The 22,848-nt window shown below is 42.5% G+C and overlaps 1 protein-coding gene across 1 annotated transcript in view; it reads left to right on the top strand.

Moving 5' to 3' along the window:
* LOC109854474 (homeobox protein araucan-like) overlaps window positions 1-1,569 on the top strand; it is a 30,497-nt gene extending 28,928 nt beyond the window's left edge. The window contains exons 5-6 of the mRNA XM_020427581.1: window positions 338-1,334; window positions 1,491-1,569. Of these exons, the coding sequence (XP_020283170.1) occupies window positions 338-1,334; window positions 1,491-1,530 (1,037 nt within the window). The 3' untranslated portion in view covers window positions 1,531-1,569. The remainder of the gene's footprint in view (window positions 1-337; window positions 1,335-1,490) is intronic.
* Window positions 1,570-22,848: the final 21,279 nt, after the last annotated feature.

The following is a 22,848-nucleotide window of genomic DNA, read 5'->3' as shown; positions in this document are numbered from 1 at the left end:
GGCTTCGCTCCCTTTTTTCACAGCATCCCTTACAGCTTAACTATATAGAAGCGTAAGGGAGAATACCCGCACTTTCCCGCAGCTCGGCGACCCTCCACGACACTGGAATCCCGTTACGATGACTCGCGTTTTACGTCGCACTTTCGCGCGTCGAGCATTATAAACCATTAATGCCTATATTCCTCTCGTATATCCACTTTCGCGAACTGTCTTAGGCGTTACGAAAGTGAGTCAACTTTACGAGAGACACTTGAGTGACGTTTACTCCCATGTTTTTTTACACAACACTCATTCAATGTTTAAAATGTCTACAAAAAATCTCGTCAATTATTTTCAGAGCCAATGAGGCACGTGAAAGCGGAGCTTCTACAACACGATAAGGATCTCGACGATGAAGATGATTTAGACCTCGAAGACGAACGTCGGAGAAACGAACATTTCCATCACACGATGCCACATCATCATCATCATCACCAAGGCTACGGCGAGGATCATCTGAAGGATGAAGGCATTAAGCCTGATTGCAGCGGGGGTGGTGTGCCAATCCCAGCGTCGAAACCTAAAATCTGGTCTCTAGCAGACACGGCAGCATGCAAGACACCACCTCCGCCCTCGCATCCCCACCATCAACAATATCATCACTTGCATCATCAGCAACACTATCCACAGCAACAGCAGCAACATCACGTGCCGACTCAGGGACATCATCATCACTCGCAACAACCCTGGCTTGGCCCGGGAGGCACGGGAGGTGGCGCTGCTGGTGGTGGTGGCAGCGGGGGTGGTGGAGGGAGCTTAGGCAGCTCATTTGCTCTACCCTCTTCGGCGGGGATGAGCCCGTCGGCAGCGACGGCGCCGTATTCGGGTGCTGCCGCAAGATACGGCGGCTTCCTCTCATCCTCATCAGGCGGCCAACTCCATTACAATCCCAACTCGTCGTCAGGCTCGAGCTCGAGCGCGTCCTCTTCGGCAGCGGCGGCGGCGGGGTTTCCCGAAGTTGGCACGGACACTCCACCCCAAACGCCGCCCAATATGAAGGTGGCCACACCGAACGGAGTGATCCAGGCGCCACCGGGTGGTTATTGTCCTAGCAACGCCGCTGCGACTAATGGCAATCCTAATAATCCCTACGGCGCGAATCATCCCGGCAACGGTGGTTATCTATCTAGCACGGGCTCGGCCAGCAACGCGTCGTCCTTCAGCTCGCGATTGCAGAGCTCGCCGCATAAAGACTTCTCGCCAGTCGGTCAGAATTCCATTCTCCACCAACATCAAACCACTGCCAGTTTACCGCCAACGGAAGCTACCACCGCATTTAAACCATTTTACAAAGGGTAAGTAAAAGATATTTAGTATCGTGTTTAATCAGTTGATTCGGGAGAAAATACCAAGCAAATTTATATTTAAATTGAATAAATTTTTATATTTAGTTCACGAACACAAATAACTCTCTGAGAAATACAAAGAAGTTTACATTTATTCTGTTGCAGCTCGCAATCGATGGGTAGTGGCTTCGTATCGCCCGTTTAAGAATCAGCGCAATCGTCCAGAACGATCAACTTTTTCACAGTAAGTCACATTAATTATTTGCTTATACTTGATCTATGCTTCTTTTTTGCATTTTTGATACGTGTCGTACGACTGTAAACAATTTACGTTATTACATGCAAAAAAGGTTTTTCGTCGCTCGAAAAATTTTCACTACAAAAAGTTCGAGTTAAAATTTTAAGTCGATTTGTTTGCGATCGCGACTTTCGTTAATATTGTAGCGAGCGATGTTCGTAATTTACTTTCGGCTATAAAAAGAAATCTCAACGTGATGAGCAGTGGGGGAGAGAGCGGAGAGAGGAAGAAAAGGTAAGTTGTCCGGAGCAACGGTACATGACCGGCTTATCGGCACGAAAATCGATACAACGATTCTCGCTTGCGCGAACGGCGAAAGGCGCGCCGGTCGAACTGGTGTGTTGTTGCTCGGTTGTGCCAAACTCGCGCACGGCCGAGACACCTCGAGAACAATCGATAAGAAATTAATATCCGGCGTGTCGATTGGTCGTTAAGTTGGACGACCCGAGTTGAAATAATAATGCTATCGGATTTTTTTTTCTTTTTNTTTTTTTTTTTTTTTTTTTCTTTTTTGAGTAGCGTGTGGGTAGTTTACTGTATGGTAGAGGCAACAGTCGGGAGAGAGACAGATAGAGAAATAGGGAGAAGGAGGCTATCGCCACCTCCTTGACAGTGACAAATGGACGGAGATTTCAATCAGTGAATGGAATCACCACTGGCTAACCGCGTCTTTCTCTTACCACACCAGAGTCGAGCGTGTGTGCGTTTGTATAAACGCGTGCGCCCACATGTGTTGGGACACAGTACACTCGGGCACACCTCAACCTGTCGCGTTGATGACCGAACGGACAACTCCGATTCAGTCTCGCATTTAGGTCTTACGAGCGAGATCTCCTTACTCGTGAACTCGGGGATTACCTTTAAGATGGACAAATTCAAAACATTGTAAGAGTCAATTTTGATTAATAATACTCTTGTAAATTGTGCGTAAAATATATATACATATAATGTGTATATGAATTAGTAATAATTAGTAATAATTATTACGTTACTAACAGATAGTTTGTAGGTAAAAAAATAGCTGATTTTTGTTTTCAAAGATTTTATCAAATTTCAATTTGAAGCGAGAGGTAAAAGATCGATAGAACAAATGCGTTAGTATGCGACTTGTGAGCAATTCGATAAGTCGGTGGAGAGAAGATAGAAAAGTGGTTGTCCGCGATAGTCGAGAGACGATCGTTAAAGCGTCTCGGAAAAGCCGTAGTCTTCGTTTTCATTCGCGGCTGTGGATAAAAGGAGGGTCGGAACGGCTGTTCTCTCGTTTCCTTACAAACGATTCGCGGGATTCATCTCCAGGGCTTACCCTCGCCGCGCGTTCTCCTCCATTCTTCTCGGCGAATCTTCCCCGTGGTATCCGTAACGTCGCGGTGCAAGCACGAGTCTTTGAAGGTTATCTGATTCGCGTCGGAATCTCTCGTAAAGGAACCGAATCTCTACTCGTGGAAATACGTTTTCCGGTTTTCCCTCGCGTCGATTCGAGGGTAGTTCGAGCAAAGCGAGACACTCTCGAGTTTTCTCTCCATACTGGTACTTGATAGCACAATGGGATTTTGTTCGACAAGATCAAAAACTATTGCGTGAAGTGTATCAGTCTCTCTTTGCTCATAAAATGTAACGTAGAAAACATGGAAAATCAAACGAAATATTAAATTCAATGTGTAAAAAACAGTTTTATTTGATCAAAATATTATTTTCGCAACAAATTAAAAAACGAACGAGACAAAATATAGCTAATGTAGTGGGACAAAGTGTGAAGAGAAAAAACAATTCTAAGTTCATCGATCATCGGTTTTTCGCAAAAAACGAGGTGATGAAGATTCGAGAGAACGGGTCGAAGCAAACGCTACCACGCATCGGCTGCGGTGGACGTTCGTCGTCGTTGTCTTTGTAGGATGCCACAACGTGGACGCAAACGGAAAGGTGGCGGGTAGAACGGGGTTGGAGGATAAGAGGGAAGGAGTCGTCTTTTCGGAGGGAACCGGGTGTTAGCCGGTACTGTCTTATCTCGCGGCGATCTGATCCTAATTTATAGCCGCGTTCCAAATAAACTAGTTTGCGCTGTCGTCACCTCTCGCCTCTTCTTCTCCCGTGTGTACATATATATATATATATATGCACACATATGTACACATTATATACACATATATGTACATATACACACACTGGACGCGTCGGTGCGTCCTCAGCTTGGACGCACTTATAATGCTACCCTCCCTCCTACTCTTCCTTTCCTCTCCTTGGTCCGGCACCCGCTTCGTCCGCACCATCTCGATCTCCTGCGTCTTCGCCTTCTTCCCTGTCGCACAAACAGGCATATGAGAGTGTGAGTGTCGCGCCAGGTCGCACGAGACAGTGCCTTTTGTAGCACCTACCACCAGGTAGATCTTTCCGCTTCTTTTTCCTTCTCCTCCATCGTAGACGAAAGGTGGCGAGTCTCCGCACAGAAGTGAAGTTCTCTCTCGATGCCCGTGCCCTATAATTGCCAATTAGCGCGAGGATGTTTAATCGCCATTAGGATAGGTGGTGGAAGCCCGATCTTGGGTCCTTTCTGGTCTCGGGTGGACCCATCTAACTATGGTCATCTTGCCGACCTAGCGATATTTACACGATCTCACGGCATCTGCATAAAATTCGCGACCACCGTGCACCCGTGATTCGCCCATCGGAGGCGAGAGGATAGGCGATCTTTTTAACGGCTTCAAGATTCCGGACGAAGAGGGGAGGGAGGATTCAGGTGTCTCCTTAATAAATCCTCGAACACGTCGTCGCGGTTTCCCGCGTCCTTCTCTCCGACCTCCCTTCCTCTCCTGTTCTATCTCTGTCTCTTTCTTTTCTTTTTCCAGAAGAAAGGCTTACCGTCGCCGGTGTTTCTTTGAGAAACGCGCGTATCTGGAATTCCCGGTCCTCGGTTATTTCGTCAGACGACCGAAGTGTACGCGTTCGTCGCCGTACGCCGCGTCCTTCTTTGTCCTCGACCTCCATTTTTCGTGTGAGATGCAAGCTCGTTTCGAGCTTTATCGCGGACTTTATACCGGTCGTCTAACTTAGATCGTGAAGTCTTCAGAACCGAAAAACGGTAGTCCGGATTTACGGATGCGCGACTAGACTTCGTTGCTATCCGAGTAATCGGAGAGCTCATCGGAGACACCAAACGCACCGACGTCTTTTCGATTTCTGACGAAGTGAGGCGATGCTATCATTCATGTGATTTCGTGACTCGGTCCGCTCGACCGACCGACCGGCTAGCGCGCGGATGCAAATGTTATTGATTGGGAATAAAAACGCGGGCCGCAGTTCTTTCCTTCTTTCTCTCTCTTTCCCTCTCTTTCTTCTGAATATAAATTGACACGTTAATTTTAAAACCGGACAGATATAGTGGGAGATAGTATCTCGGCTTATTAAAAAAAATGACGCTCGCGTTACCGGCTCGCTTCGGTATGATGATCGCGTATGCGAATAAAACATCGGCGGACGAGACAGCTCGTTATCTCTTTACGTACTTACACATTATCACGTAAATACTTGACGTTATGTATACACTTACGGAATTAGTAATAAAGTTATAAAATAAACAAACTCTTCTATTTATATCGGATATGTTATAATTAAATCATTATAAAAGCTTTCATGTGCATTCGCGGTGCCTACACGTTGTTGACTTTCCGCAGGGAATAATTTGTATCGATACGCGAGCGGAATTTATACCTACGGTAAAAAAAAGTACTTAATGTAAAAGGCGAGCTATACATATGAGTTATTATTAAAGTTGCCCGTAACCGGTGCGTTCATTGAATTAATGATTGTTTGATGTTTATAATTTTATGCCGGTCCGTCTTCTGCGTTTATGCACGCTACCGCGACCGGCCACACGAGACCGACGCAATAATTACACGATGGCACATTGCTATTACAGAAGCATTTGCGTCGCGATATTCCAGACGACGGAGTATTTGTGTAATGAAATTCGCGTTATATCGCTCGCCCGCGCGTCAAATTTTTGTCGTTTCTCTTTTCGAAATTACGTTCTAAACGCGTACAACATGCGCGTTCGTGCTGATTGACGCGAGATTTCCATGCTATCTTCCCGTTACGACATTTAAATTACGATGTCACACTGAACGATCCTCACGAGAGAGAAAGAGAGAGAGAGTTTCCGTACCTAATCATTACGATCCTCTCGCCGTGATTGTAAATAAATTACTGTTACAAGAGAGAAACGCTGTTGTGAGATCTTAATCCGCAATATCGACGATCTGCCGAACACAAGAGTTTGTACGTGCGTATACACGTGAAAATATTCCACAAAAGACACAATTGCGATTAATCAGCTAGTTTATAAATTACAAATGGACAGTTTGAAACGCTCGGTTATTAGTACGTTCAGATAAAACCTGAACACCTGGACGGTTTTATCGCGTGAAATTATGCTATTTCATAACTTTTGGTTCCTATTAGAGTGAATGGCAAATGAACAAACAGGTTTCTATAGAATTTCAGTCATCGAGAAATCAACACGAATATATACGATACGCTATGTAAATATAGTCTCGCGTTAATAAAAAAGGAAAGGCATTTTGATTGTGGCGCGCACTGACGCGCTTCGAGTTAATAAAAGATATATCGCATTTAGTATTATTTATTCACTTGGAGTTTAGTTCTTACGAAGATAACAATCGCGTTTTGCGTTAACGTAAATTTGATACACGTCAAGACGAAATAGGTTTTTCAACGCGTCATCAATTATACACGCAGTCTTAATTTAAACGTAAACGTGTAAGATTATTTTTTTTCTGAATTATATTTTTAACGAGAAAGTAAACAAGGTCACAACTGACATAGATAATGTTAATGATAGCGATAAAAATGTCGTGAGACGTTTTTATCGTTTAGATAGATCGCTCGAAGTTTCGTAACAATGCACTGGGCAGAAAACGGGGACGCGCGGTGCGGTCCGGGCACGGCGCATAAATGATAATCGTAAATGTTTATTGCGGAGATCGACACGATGCCTCTTTTCTCGCGGGTGGTGGTCGGCGTTTGCATGTAACATCCAGATGTCACTGCAGAACTTTCAAAACGACTTGCCGCATAATCGCGCGACATTTGTCATCCGAGGCGACGCGCGCGCGTTATTTCGCAGTCCGGCGAGCGAACGGAGCGAACGAACGAGAAGCGACAGCAGGCGTAAAGATACGTGAATAGAGAAAGAGACGGGAGACAGACAGAATAGACAGCTTGTATGGCGTTTTGAAATATTCGCCGGATACGTCGACGCGGTGGTGGTGCCGTCAGTTCCGAAACTGTCCGTTGAAATGGATATTGGCGTTCCGTTTAATCGCGCACCACCTCCGACGACGTTACCGCGCATCATTGCGTATCGCCGTGTAATTGTTCAACGAAACACGACTAATTCGAATGTATCGCTAAGCACCGATCAATGTCATATCAAAATGTGATGTGGTTCTGGTATGGACTATATAAAATTGAAATAGAATTAAATTTCACGCACTCTTTACACAACTCCCAATTTATTAGTATTAATGCAAATTAAAGTGATAATTTGTTGTAATTAAAAAATGGAAATTTGTTTTAATTAAAAAACAAAGTTCTTTTTGCACTTCTTTTTTTCTACAATTTTAGTGTTAATTATTTTAGTGTTTTGAACGTTACGTTCACCAAAAAAGTAAATATATTTTTGTTAAAAAAAAAATCCCTCAAATGTAACATGTGCACTCAGCAGAACAATTAGTAAAGTTTCAATTACATTCGATTGAAATCGTGACTAATGTTTATCTCGTACGGTATAACAGTGCAACAAGCAATGCACGGTAAAAGCTATATTGGTCATACCGATTGTGGTGGCGTGTATATCGGTCTTGTTCAACGCGGGAAAGATATAGTAATCGAATATCGATACTCTCGTACACAATATAAACGTCGATCCATCACTATGACTACTCTAATAGTCCGGTTGCGATCTCTGCGAGCAATTTTGATCACATAAATTTCATCAGCGTGAAAAATGAAAATCACATTTTAGCAATTATCAATAAAAATTTTATAAAAAAATCTTTATTTTAAATAAAATATAAAAATATTACTTCGCGAGAAAGTTGTTCTGCCTCGAGTTCCAATTTCTCGCGAGTTGATATTTGTGAGAGAAACGTTATTTCTGTAAACGTTATTTCTCTTACGTAATTCGCGCGCGCGCGTCAACCCAAATATGTCACACGCGAGAGTGGTGAACAATCGTGATGAACAATTTTCTCAGTGTATAAATGTCCGAGCATTCGAATGACACACGATGATAATGGCCCGAGCGAGTAACGTGTTTTGCATAACGATCGCATTTTATTTCGCGGCACGTGTGGTTTATCGTTTAATAACAGTGACAATCGCTGTCACTGCACCGCGAGGAAACGATTATCAGCTCGGGTTCGGTAAAAAAAAAAATATAGCCGCGCGATACATAATGAGCAGGTTTTTGACGGGCGCACCGACGTGGAATCTGTATTATCCAGCGTGCCGATCGCGCGACGGTGGTGAAATGCGCGCTCTGGACACGTCCACAGAGTCGTGAGATACGATAATCGAGTATCGATAGACGCAAACGAGCGCCACGTACACGGCGTCAATCTGCCGCGGATATAAGCGCCCTAGTAATAGTTTCGGTTACGAGTTTGCAAACGTCGAGCGTTTTCGCGGCTATTTAAAGTGACCATTTAAACCGGTTGCCTGCTCGTCGAGTTTCCAACGAGTTATAATTGCGAGTCACGATTGTCGCGGCCTTATCGGCTTGTAAGTCAGCATCGGTAGGACGGTTTTTCGAAGCGGATAACGCAACTGCACGCTCGATAATCCATAAGTGCCGGTCTTCGTGACTCATTATGCGAACAAAAAATTAAAACACAATGACATGCGCGTCCGATGTTATTTAGATATGTAAAACATGCTCGATTTGCAAGTGACATTTGTTCTGAAGTAATATACGCTGACACGCGGTAAATTCTTTCCCGCGCGCGGGGGATGAAGAAACGAGCACGACGGCGCCGATCTAAAACCATTTCCGTTTCTCTGTTGCAGAATAAAGCGGCGCCATTGGGCAAAGGTCCTGCGAGGAGTCTTGCGGCCGGACTGTAAATACGCGCTCCTGAGTGGTCTCGGGATTTATTAGCGTTATCTCGACTTCGCGTCAGACACGGAGAGAAAGAAGTGCGAGAAGCATAAGAAGAGCGGGTAAAGGCAGGCGGGCGAACAAGAAGGAAAGAAGAAAGGAAGAGAGAAAGGTGGTCGGCTCTTAGATACATAAATCGTTCCCCGACCTCTAGAAAGACGCAACTAGGAAAAGACGTGTGGGAGGGTGAGAAGAGGGACTGTGCGCGAGGCGGAAGCACGCAAGAGAGGAGGCGGCTTAAAGGAGATTTAGGAATTAGGAGAATTACGTCAAAGTGCCTGCTTACGCACGGCTACGTACGGCGAAGCGACACCGGGATCGGGTAAGAAGAAAGTATGGGAACTGCGCGCGGGGGATTTATATCCGTCGCGTTCTCTTCTTCTTGGCACGTCGCGAGTGAGAGCGCCGCCATATTTTCGATCGGTACCACCGACCGTCGCTGACGGCAAGAAGATGAAGAAGAACAAACACACGAGCGCGTGATGTGCGGATGACGTAGGTTTCATCCTCTATCACTGCTTCTCTCGTGAATGTTTTCAAGTTACCCGTACTGGTCGAGTAAGGGCCGAACGATTTTTTCCGCGATCATCTTCGTACAACATTGGTGCATCATCTTCACACGTATACTCACACACGTCACACATCTAAATGTGAGTTCTTTTAGTCAACATTTCTCATTGGCGATCTTCTCTTCTGCGGAACAAGTTCCCGATGTGACGCGCGCGCAGTTATCGATTCTTGTAAATAAAGGATGAAAAGCTCCAATCGCTTCGGGAACGGCATCGCATCTGAAGATCGTACTTGTAAATAAATACACGTATGTATTGTTTATATGTATGCATATGTGTGTTCATATATGTATACATGAATGTATCTTCCGATCGAAAAGCGAAATCGTTTGAAATTCGACAATCGCGCGGATTGGCGAATAAACGATACGTCTTTTCCGAGATCGCGAAGAAACATTGGGCAACGTGCAAGATAGCACTGCATCTTCGTTGCGAAGTGTAACGAAGTGGAGTTTTTTTTTTTCTTTAAAATTGATCACACATCGCGATCGAAATCGCTCGACGGTTAAGAGAGATTTCGACGGGACGTAGCGAAAATACCACGCCACGTTCAAGTCGGCACCACGAACATCGAGAGAAAAAAAAGAACGAGAACGCGAGAGAATAGAAAACAATTGATCTACCTGTTGTAGGTTTAAGGCGAAAAAAAAAAATAGGGGGACAACATAGCGCATTACAAAACTACTATCGTTAAACTTTACCACTAACTTCTTTAATTATCCGATTGAAATATTAATTAACGTATATCCGAATACCCGCATATAGAGATGGAACGATAAGTAATACACCTACGCATTACACACATACATACATACGGTAACACACAAGTAAGTCTAAGCCGTAGATCTTAAGGCCTGTACCTACTACATCACGAAATTTTATTAAGGAACGCGTCTCTTACGGATCCTACAGAATAAAGAAAGAGACAAAAAAAAAGGAGGATTTTCTCTGCAGAATATACATTGCTATTATAAGTATAAATATACTAAATACACATGAGTGAATCGTACGGGAGGAAAAGAGTTGGCGTGCAATTCTTACGCGCGTATAACAACACTATCAAGTGAGAGAGACAGGTGAGAAATTAATAACTGTTAAAAGAATCAAATTCGTCCCTTTTCGCGCGACAGCCGTGCACTCGCGCATCTCAAATTAAATCAATCATGATTGAAGTTTGCACAGAATCGTGTTATTCCTAGCGTTTTATGTAGTACACATACACCTATAATTATACGATTGTTACATAATACTGTAGATACTTTGTTGACAATTTTGTAATTATTATTATTTTTTCTGTACGAACACAATTTTAAGTTTTTGTTGATCGATAATTGCTGTTATCAAAGGTTTTATTTAAGTTTTTGGGGGAAAGACGTTTTAGAGCTTACGCAAAACCTGATTTAGCGCGAATATAAATATAGCACGAAAATGTCGAGATGCGGCGTGCACGGTGCTCGAAATTGTTGATATTTTTTTATATTATATGTATATCGCGCAAGAGGTCGTTACACTTTTCAGAAACCAGTCGTTTTGACGACGAAAACCCCCGAAGCGCGCGACATATTTCGCGCAGATTGCCGGTGTGGGTTTGGAAGAAAAAAAAATCGACTATTATTTTGTACTTTGGCGTAAATGTAAATGTGAGTGAGCGAAAGAGAGAGAGAGAAAGAGAAAGAAAGAAAGAAAGAGAGAGAGAGAGAGAGAAAAAGAAAGAGAGAATGCGCGCGAGTCATCATCGGTGGTTGTATCGAATGGAACTTGTACATTGTTTTGTAAAGAATACATTTATTTATATCTGTGATAACGCGAGAGTTTAATGAGGAAAAAAAGTGGAACACAAGGCGTTCGCGGTATCGGTATACTCTGACGAAGACGGTCGGTGCTCGTGCATTCGTTGACACGTATATATATATCATATAGTATAATTATATATATATATATATATATAAATATACGGTCATGTTTTTTGTAAATAATCAGAAAAGTAGAGTCACAGAAAATTGAGAGAGTCGAGTGTACCGTTTTGCGGACGGTAGTTAATGAAAAAAAGGCAAAGGGTAAATAAAAAAATTATATATATTATAAATATATAATTGCACGTTTTATGTACATTGTCGCATCCTCATGAGAGAATCAATTTGTTGTGAATATACATAGGACAGGTAATAATAATAATAATAATGATGCAGATATGTATGATTAGGTTTTATTCGCTTGTTCGTACGGATTTACGATTGTAAAGTACTAAAAGTTGTACATAGTTCTGAATGTGAATATAAACAGAATATATATATATATATATATATATATTATTATTGCTATTATTATTAATTATTATCAATGTCGACATATTATTATTATTACTATTATTATTTTATTATTAATATTATTGTCTACTCTATCATTATGAATTCATATTATATTAAAAGAAAGACTATTACGTTGTACATGTGTTACGCTTTATACTTTCTTTTTCCGTCTACCTCAATACCACATTATGAAACATTATTCAGCGTTACTTTTCCTCAGGTACCGGCGTTATTTGCAACGAGGCGACGAGGATTTATGAATAAAAGACCACTTTAACGTCGTAGCACGTTCATTGTCGTTCAAAGAAACCCAAGTTTCTCCATCCTTGACTTGACAATTGTCCTCACTCAAGATTCCACAGATCGACTTGACACCTTGCGATCGTTAACATCGATCGATACATTTGACCGTCACGCGGTATCGATCTCGAATAATTACACTTGCACTTGTTTGCGAATCCCTTCACATTATCTCGACTTTATTTTCGGCATCGGCGCGGATTTAAAAAAAGTCACGGACGAGTTGTAAGTCGTAGCACGCGCGCGCCGCAACACAGGAACCACATTGTGCCCATTCTAACGTACCACAATGGACGTCTCCGTTTTGAATATTCGAACAATGGTACTTTTGCGATGGGTGGAGTTTCAATGAAAATACATGGCCCGCGCAGAGAGAGAGAGAGAGACAGAGAGAAACTAAGGGGTGCGGGAAGGACAATGGATCGCCTTCTATATCTCCTCTCTTTCTCCGAAACGAGAGAATAAACTTTATTCGGTAGTTCGTGCAGCGCGAGTTTGCAGCCAGTTGGGATTTTGGAAGATACGACGCGAACGATAAATATTGGAATAAGTTGCGATATAGATATACTCTATTACAAAACGTTCGTTCTTTAATGAATTTTCAATGACAACTGCTCATAAATCGTGATATAATACGTAACCTAACGTTTCTTTCAATCCCCAAAAAATGATTCGGATTATCAATTATCAATTTTAAATTCACACAAATATTGTCCTGAAATAAACAACGCACCCCTCACCTGCTATTAATAAAAGTCTACTAAAAATCTTTGAACCTTAAAACGAGACCACCCTGACCGAGGTGGTCAGAGCTCGCCGAGGGAGACGACGCTCACCTGACCCGTATTCTTCCGGTCTGTTGGCAATAAACACGCACTCGCGGCACGCACACCCATCGAGGATCAAAACTCAAGCAATGAGAGCAAAGGTAATTCATGCCATACTACTTCCTTTTTCTCTTCACATATGAATCTATAATAGTTTTATAAACGCATTAGAACACGCACTTATGATAACATCCTATTTAAAAAAAAAAAAACCAAAAAGCTACAATTTCCAATCGTAATTCAAGAAATGTTCCAACAAAAATTTGTATATTGGTAAATGGACTACGAAAGATAACCACTAATTCAATTTTTTATATTGCCTTTTGTGGACTTACTACATGCCCGAATAGTTCTTTGGGTCGACGAGCACGTGGCTCTATTGCCGTATGGTAAAATCTTAACAACCATAAATTGGGCAACAAAACCTTCTCGCGGCGACCACAAAGCTTTGCTAAGACAAAGAATTAGGACTTTCAATTCCGCGACAGGATATAACGTTATAAAGTCATAACAGTGTCGGGTCCTTTTTTTTATGTGCCTCGCTTTCCTTGTTTCTCTCTCTCTCTCTCTCTCTCTATTCCTCTTCATCGTTCTTCTTTTCTCATTTCACGCTTTCCTCTCTCGCGAGCATACACCGGTGTATTCCACTTGAGTCGTATTGCCACGCGGAGCAAATGCAAGCGAGCGAAGTTTACATGACTCGGCCATATAACAGCGGTCCTATATCATTTGACAAGAAATATGGGATCTCGCGGTCGGCTGTACGTGCATTTAACACGGCGAACACCGCGAGCAAATCCTCCGCGTAACGTCGCCAAATTGTTTCGAATCGAGGCGTATCAAACGAATATAGATATCAAACAAGTATTTCGAGAAGACAATCATTTAATCAGCATTTGGACATCGCGCTTCTCTCGACTTCTATAAATGTCCGCGAAACACACATACATAATTATATCTCGTTTTTCGTCGTGGCGTTATAAATGTCTCGAATAAAATGCCTTCCGTAAATACGAATCTCTTTCTCTCGTGTGACACATATAATTTGTATAATCACCTGCCGGGAATGCTTTGTTGATAGATTAATGATCGTCTTGCTGTACCCGCGCGTGAATTAATATTCATGAAGTTCCCGTTCCAAAACGTCGTCGTCCCGCGAAATTCCGCTCGATCGCGATCTGCAACTCTTACGAGTGTGTTCGAGTGAGCAACGGTCGAGAATAACAATAACAAGAGTGATATTAATAACGGCGGCAACAACGAGCACGAGAGACGAGATCGATAACCCCGAGCCGAGCGACCGAGCATTACCATAAATTTGAATGTCCGCGCGCTTTCTGTTTCCCCTTCCGTCTCACGATTCCCCTTCACGATCCTTCCTTGTCCTCCCTTGCCTCCTCTTTGCGCGAGCGAGCATTTCCCCGTGACTGCCACCCTTTTTTACGGCTTACTTTATGGCAAAGACTCAATTTGGCCGCGGCGGTTGGTGCGCGTTCTCCGGTGACTAATATACCGGGATGCGCCGCGTGGGGTGCAGCGGTGATGCATCGCTCGCGATGCCCCACGTATGCCTTCTTCTCCCCTAGGAGACGGGGGCCTCTACGGGACACCTTCGTTTCCAACGCGCGCGTACGCGTTTTTACGAATGGTCCCTTACGAGCGGAGTTGTTTCTCTCTTTCTCTCTTTCTTTCTCTCTTTTAGCGCTGCTCTACAACATGTTCGTTTAACATTTCTGATTCTTCTAACGGCCGCAAAAGCACACACACACACACACACACACGCTTTACGATATTTATTGCTATGTTATTTATTGGTAACAAATTAAAAAATTTAATTTTATATTTAGACAAATTTTTTAAAAACAAGGTTTTAATAGAGAAAGTTCTATGTTTATGTATACGATAAGAAAGACATCATTGTATAATTCTATATATTTTGTGTTTGGTACTGCCTTCAATAATTATTTTTGCAACACGACAGAAATATATATTTTATTATCGAAGATTGCCGCTTGCAAACGCGTCCGCGCATTTACGAATGAGTCCTTTGCGAGTACACGCATTTCTCGGAGGCAACACGTTGAGCATCGGTTTGCTCACCGTGGGGCATCGAGCCGCGTTAACTTACGTCGGATTACAGACACTATTTCATCGGAACGCGAAGAACCCCTCGGAGAAGTCAGTCGCAATGCAACTCTTCTTTTTCGACTATCGTGTGGATACGCTGTATTCAAAATAGTGTTATTTCTTATGATGTATACAACGATGTGAGAACAGTAGTTTATCGACGAAACTTATCTATCGTGAATCGATATTATAAATTTTCCGCACGGGAAACGTAAATTATGATAATTTTAGTATCTCAACTAAAAAGCGTTGAAAAAAGCATTGAAAGAACTCGATCGATTTGTAAGTGCATAAAGAAATCTCTCTTAAAATAGTAGCAATAATCCTGTTATATGTGTTTTTTTAAAGGAGAGAAAGAGAGAGAGAGAGAGACTTAAATCAAAAAAATATTTAAATTTATAATATACATTTTTGTTTTATTTATATTAGTAGAAGGAAAATGATTCTTATCTTATCTTTAATACGTATGTATGTATAAGTAAATTTTTTTCTACAATTAATGTATTTCTCTTTTATTACGTTCTTTTGATGTTTTATCTCTTAATAGTTCGAAAAATCATGAAGTGAAGGTTCTGCAAAAGATCGTATCGGCGAATTAAGCATGAGCGCACGCACTGCACCCATGTAAGCTTAACTTGCTGCATTAGCGTAATTATAATAGCTTCCGGCTGTTACACCGTTAGTTCGCCACAAACCACGAAGAAGCCTACGGCCGAAGAGAGTTAATGACAAACCGCGCGTGCTGAAACCGGTTGGACGGACTCTTAGCGAAAACCATCCCGTCACAGGGTGGAGTCGGATGGAATCGTTGAGAAAGACGATGAGGATCGACGTGACGTTGCGCCATTGTCTAGGAGAGTTCTTCTTCTCGCACGAGAAAAAGAGAAGTAATAAAACCACCTGCAGATACGCGAGCAAGTACGAGACGAGCGTAAGCTTCCAGCTGCGCTGGAATGTCGAATTCCCTTTAGATGCATCTCAACTCTGCGACACACTGCCTTCGTTGCCCCAAAGGGATACATGATGATGTGAATTTTAGATATTTTTGAAAAAAACGGAACAAAAAACGTTTCTTTTGCTAGTTTAATTGTTGTATAAACGCTCGACTTTATTTTGTACCTTAGATGAGTTCTACAGAAAAACAAAATCTTTTCAGCAACTAGAATTTTCTTGAAAGAAAATTCACATGTGTAACAATTATGTAACCTGTTGCCTTATTGTGATACAGACGTTATAGTTATCAGAAATAATTAAACAAATAATTACACAAGAATTCTCCATAATATTACAATGCATTATATTAAAGTAGCAATGTAATCAACAAAGCAAGATAAACAGCCACGTTTGAGATATGCGTATCGGTGGTATCATATACTAATACGATCATTATATTATCGTGACTAATCACACGACGACGACGATTGGTTGGAATTATGCAGGTGCGGAATCCGATATTTGTTACCCAGCGATATTACACGAGCGGCGGCTGGCTCGTGTCACCTCGACGATTGCGTCCGAGCCGCAATCAAGCCAAATGCCGGGCATCGCCGGGCAAAAGTAATAATCCAATGAGCGAAATAATCGGGAGTACAAAATAGTGGGCTGATAAGCGAGGAGAAGAGGCAGGCCGCGCGTTAGCCACGACTGAATAAACGGTTGCACAACGACTATCGAGCGGAGTCACGAAGCGCGCTCGCGCAACTTATCTGGCACTAAAGATGTTTACAGCGCGCTCTGCACCGCCGCTATCACTATCACTCCGAAAGAACGGGGCACTCTAATTGATTTGTGGCTCCGGCGCTATCGGCGCTCGTAACTTAAATTAAATTACACGAGCAATCGCCCGGCGACTCGTCGAAAAGTTATGCCCCCGAGATCAGACGATGATGCTTCTCTCTTGAAGCGATTTCAACAACGACGAAGAGATTACTTCTTGTCGAGACGTCGACAATGCTTACCTTGTTGTATTACCACGAATATTTGAATATCTGTTGCGCATGAATCATTGAGCCTAAACGAGAGACATTAAGATTAAAGATACAATGTCTTGAATCAAAGCTCTATATGTATATGATCGAGACAGATTGTATTAAATACAGTTTGAATAAAAAAAAATTAAATTTATAACTTACGAAGAAATTTAAATGCTATATAAAAAAAAAAACCGAACTAAAAGCGTAGAGGCAGTCAAAATAATGTCAAGAAACAATGTTATCTAAACAATTTCAATACATATATTATGATAAAAAGAAACTTAACAAAACTGGTAGTGAATTAATTTTTTTTTTCTAGATACATGTGTGTATGTATGCATGTCGCATGTATGCACGTCGTTCGAGAGAAGGTGTTTACCTATATTTAACAGATATTCAATGAAGTGTGTAATTCGATGAAAACGGACAAGAGATTATTGGAAAATTATCGCGCAAGTTAAAGAAAAAACAAAAAAAAACAAATTTTGACAAGTGAAAATCGCAAGCAAATTTGATATCGGTTTTTTTTCGGAAATCGACGCATAATCAATGAATCGATTATTTAATTCCACTTTTCGAAAAACAAATTTACTTTTTCCAATAGCCAATGTCACTCCGAAAGTTGAAATCAGTCCAATTACAACACGTTCTTTATTGAAACTCTGTAACTGGTTAGTTGTCGAGAGAGATAGATAGATAGATAGAGAGAGAGAGAGAGAGAGAGAGAGAGAGAGAGAGAGAGAGAGAGAGAGAGAGTCATCGATTGTGTCACGGTTTTAACAGTGTTCGCTGTAGCTACTTCGCGATAAGCGTGCACAAACACTTGGAACATCAGTAATCAAGAGCACAATTAATATCGGCGGAAAAACATGATATTAACTGAACGAAACTAGTTATCGAGTTAAAGAATGTAAGTTCATTAGCGAGCACGAAATTTCATCACTTACAAACTCTTTATCTGTAGTTTTGTGACTTTAATGAAAAGTTCGAACACCGTCAAGTATCGCGTAGCTTCCGCAAACGAGATACGCCGAGTTACGACCACTTGTAACCGATTTCGGCCAGTTTAGTTCAATAAAGGACCACCCCGAGCCTTAAGAATTTGATCCTTTTTTTTTCTCTTTTTTATTCTCTCTCTTTCTCTCTCGTGGAATATCTGTCGCCGTACGAGTAGGTACAAAACTGTCAGACGCGGCTCCAAAGTGGGCCCGGATATTCCTTGTTCCCGCGGACCCTATCTTATCGGGTCCGCCGAGCAGGAAAGCAACCCTCGTGAGTCCCTGCGACATACGACACGACGTTCTGGTCGGGCCTCTCTTCTACCCTCTTTCTTGCTCGCCGCTTCTCGAAACTTCGTGATTTAAGATGAACAGCGTCTCGAGGACGCAAATAGGAAAATAGGAACTCTCTTTTACTGATCCGTGTTATGGGTATCCAACTGTTTGTGGTTTGTCGGGACATTTATCCTGAAAATGAAACTACGTTGCAAACAAAGGCAAGACAAAGGATCGTTTTTACTAAGATCTGCAAACATCGCAATAGTAGTAATTTACGGTTACAGAGTTTATTTACGGACTTTGTTTGGGACAACCTCATTAAAGAGAGAGAAGAACCCGCTTTTTATCTATTCTTTCTCCAATGACTAGTTAACTACAATTACGTGATACTTCCGTCCTCTTTAAAGACGAATGTCGATCTTTGTTAATGCCGCAACGTTAACGAAGCAATTATATCCACTGTCATCGCGCTACGATAAACCGTCCGGAGAAACGCCGGCGAGACCGAACAAAATATTGCGAAGCAATAAAAAAGTTTCTAAATTAACGAGACTATAAACATTTTAAGTGTTTTCCTGAGCTCTAGTGTAAATGTGTTTTCGAGATTTTTCCATTCAAGATTAAATCGATCTTTTTTTGTTTCTACGCAGAAAGGTGGGAGAGTGGGAGGGAGAGAAGGAGGTAGAAGAAATCGTAAAACCGTTTTTCACGACTCTTCACATGTCTAATCCTTCTGGACCATTTCTACTATTCGACAGCACCGTGAGAGTGGTATTCCTGGTTCGACTAGGTATACGCGTCTACGTGTCGCCGCCGTCGTTTATTCACGCTCGGTCCTTTTCATTGATGCTGCTGCACGCGAGCCGGAACACGGACGAAGCGGAGAAGCGCGGTTCTTCCAAAGGAGAAACTATGCGGTTCGGATAGCGTAACGAGTGGCTCGCGCATAAATACTCCTTCTGTGGCGACTCCCGTGAGACCGCGCGCTCAAAAACTCGAGGAATCGCAGCGTGAACGGTTCTAGGAGTGTGCGAGACTTCGTAGACAGAAAGAAAGAGATTGACTGCTGCGCAGAGTCAAGACGTTCCACGGATTTCGCAGCCACACCTGATGGCAAACTACAGCCCGATTCGGTTTTTTTTTTTTTTTTTTTTTTTTTACGAGCACGAGCAAATTTGAAGTCTCACGGTTAGACTTCGCGCTAACTGTTTTTCGCAGTTTGTAATCAGCGATTTAATTTCGTCTATTAATCGGGCAGATACAACTTTCTCAAACGTTGGGAGAAGTGGTTTTTTTTTGGTAGAGTCACGAGATTAATCTCGCGATAATATCGCCTCGGCCCCGGACGATCGAAGAACGGAGGAGCAGTCATTCGAAATATTTCGAGGACGCGTCGCGGTGGCCACAGGACGTTCCAAGGATGTCGCCGCAACACCTGGACCCTTCTTTTGTCTCTGTCGTTGCATCCGGCGATGCGACGTTGCGGCGAGAGATGCGTTACGTCACCAGCCACTGCTGGCTGGCACACGGTAGGCACGATTTATCACCGTCGCCACGTCGCTGCACGAATCATCCGCTCGCCAGCCACCCGCCGCCATTAGAAAGCCGTCATTATTTTAGAATAATCTAAAACCGATGGTGATTAGTGGAGGAGATCGCCGCGCCAACGGCGTCACCTGCGCGATCAGCCTCTCGTTTATATATCGAGAGGCCGCAGAGAGGCTAACCCCCTCGGTGTGCACATCCCAGCGATTCCGGGGCATGGTCACACGCGGTCGATTTTACCTATCCATCATCGCTCGTTCTACTAAATGACTCTTCGCCTAGTATCGTATCCGATGCTGACTTATGTTTCGACATCCCGCGGCCGTTAATCTCGCACGTTTGTGCGAAAAACTCGTTCGTACATTTTTATTATAATTAATTGACGCGAACACTTATTGCCCGAGCTAATTTTGTTGAGAAGACGAAAGAAAGTACAATTCTTGCAAAAGCGCAAAACTTTCGAGACACGCCGCTTGTTGTCCTCGTTTTCTCTTCTTGGTTTGCGGTTGTACGGTTCCTTTTTGATACCTGTTACGGTCAACCACGTTGTTGCGATACAAATTTATCGACGTATCAACCGTTATATTTTCTCCAGTTTTTCTTTAATTATTGTTGAAACGTACATTCAATTTGTCCTGCGACCAAAAGTCTGAACAGAACATTTGTCACAATTGGTCACGGGTAACCATGTAAAGAGCCATGTTTCTTTATATTAAATACCTTGAAGAACTTCGCTTTTTTACGGAGAAGAAAAAAATATGAGAATCGATAAGAACGTAAAAAAATATACAAGAAAATGTAACGTCAATCATTCCGTAATTGTCGATTATTCTCCTACGTATCCAGTGAGGCAAAACCTCTCTTGTTCCTTCTAAATACTTTGACCTTGTACCCAAGGTTTTTTTTTTTAGTGTGACCCTGCTAACTCGGTAACAAACAACTTGTGATTTTTTTCTGCACAATAGAATACATTCAACCGAGATTCAATATGTAACAAATGTTATCCGGAAGTATTGAATACGCTGTCTTGCATTCAAATTACCTTAGTCACATTTTTCTTTCAAATAATACGCTCGTTTTTTCTACATTTTTGCCGAATTGTATTTTTTTTCTACTCACATTTTATGACAAAAAATAAAACCAGTTTAATATAATAAGAATAATAAGAACCTTTTTTTTTTTTAAACATATTCAAAAATCAGTGAGTATACAAGTAACCTATTTACAACGCGAACATCTAGTTATAAGATAATCTGATCGATCGAAACTTCGGTAGGTGATATCGTTTTCATGCGAACGCGCGACAATCGCATGAAGAAGCACTTCGCGGAGTGTAGTATGACAAAATTCTTGATTCTCTTTGCCGCGCAAAAACGCGCGCGCAAGCGAACGAGTGTGGTCCGCGATTTCGTCGAACAATTTATTAGCCATTATCTGAGACAATGCGGCTACCTGAGCGCCAAAGGGCGCGTACAATTTAAAGCGTGTGACTTTGTGGCCGCGAGGGGAAGCGGCGTGCACGGGAGTTTGTCGGTGCGAGAAAAAGCTGATCGAGGATAGCATATAGGAGGACCACGCACATACGTTGTACGTACTTTCTACACTTCTCTCTTTCGTGGGTCAAGAGAGAAGTGTTTAAAGCGGACGGAGAGAGAAAGAGAGAGAGAGAGAGAAAGAGGGAGAGAAAGAGAGAGAGAGAGAGAGAGAAGGTAAAGGAGGTGAAGGAGAAGTGGAAGAAAAAGTCGCCTAATTGATGCTTCGTCTTTGTTTTGGTTAATTCCAACATGGTTCGGCCATTAAAACGTCCCGCTGTATCGGCGGGCCCGATCTCCGGTGCGAGATAAATGATGACACCCGCTCCAGGGGTACCATACTTACCACCACCACTACCATCACCCACTACTACCATCATCGTCGCCATATCCCCGTCACCACTACCATTCCGCGGATCACCCGTGAGTACACGACGCGTTTCCTGCGATCACCATAAACGCGCTCTCGGGGCCCGGGCGCGTCTCTCTTCTTCGTCTCCTTCGTTCCTGATCTGCCGCGAGACTCCCGAAGGAAATCGAGAATCGAAACAAGACGCGCTGGACGAACGTTTCTGAAATCGCGCTCGATTTTTCGAATGTCAAATCTGATGAAGAACCACTTAAGAAAAGGAAAGCATAAATACCGTTCAATTGCATTACATTTAAAACATGAACTTATGTGTATACAGGTATCGTCGGATCATGTCACAATAATATTCAACTGATACTGAAGAAAGTGCCGATTCATGCGAAAGGTCGACACGCAAGATACAAGCTGGCTTCGCGGGATTGAATCGTAAAGAAATCGCAGGGTCGCACACACAAGAAATATAAAATTCGTAAATATCGTACGAGGTTCGCGAAAGCGCGCTTGTTTGTTGGCGTAAGATCCGTCGCTGTTGTCGAGGTCGTCGCACGATCGGTAAGTGGCGACCGAAGTGGCGAGAATAAGGTCAAAAGACTCAGCACGACTTTGAAACGTAGATATCATATCGAGAAGAGAACTCTCGGACGCGAGAGTGTATAAATTTGTAAAGCCGGGAGCCAGACCACTCAACGCGGAGTGGCATTAATGGCCGGCAATCGCCACTAAAATACTAAAGTATTAATGTAAAACACATTCTGATAAAGATACCTTTCGCCGTGCTCGCTCGCAACACACCCGTGAGCCCCGCACGCACCCGATCCCATCGACATCGATTTCTGCGGTTTCTTACGTAGGTATCGCAACATGACATGTCCCGCCGTCTCAGATTTCAATTTCGGTAAAAACGCAAGACAGCGGTGTTAGCGACTGAATAATACGCTGACTGAATAATATTAAATAATACGTGTCATGTACTTACTGTCTTTAAATCGTGCGTTTTCGTGCCGAAAAAAGTCTGCTGAGATAAGATTTACCATAATGGATGTAAAAAAAGTAGACCCAAGATAAGCAATTGGTTACGGTGGTCTTTTTTTATAACTTTTCGAAAAAAATTATTTTTTTATCGTAACCTTTTTTTTATCGTAAATTTTTCACTCAAGACAGTAGATAAAAACTATGAGAACAGATTATGTTTAGATATTCTGTTTTTACATATTTCTCAAAT

The sequence above is a fragment of the Pseudomyrmex gracilis genome, unplaced genomic scaffold (assembly GCF_002006095.1).
Source record: "Pseudomyrmex gracilis isolate BER0280 unplaced genomic scaffold, ASM200609v1 scaffold_67, whole genome shotgun sequence".
NCBI lineage: Eukaryota > Metazoa > Arthropoda > Insecta > Hymenoptera > Formicidae > Pseudomyrmex > Pseudomyrmex gracilis.
Note: the sequence above shows the minus strand (reverse complement) of the source record. Positions and strands in the feature narration are given on the sequence as shown.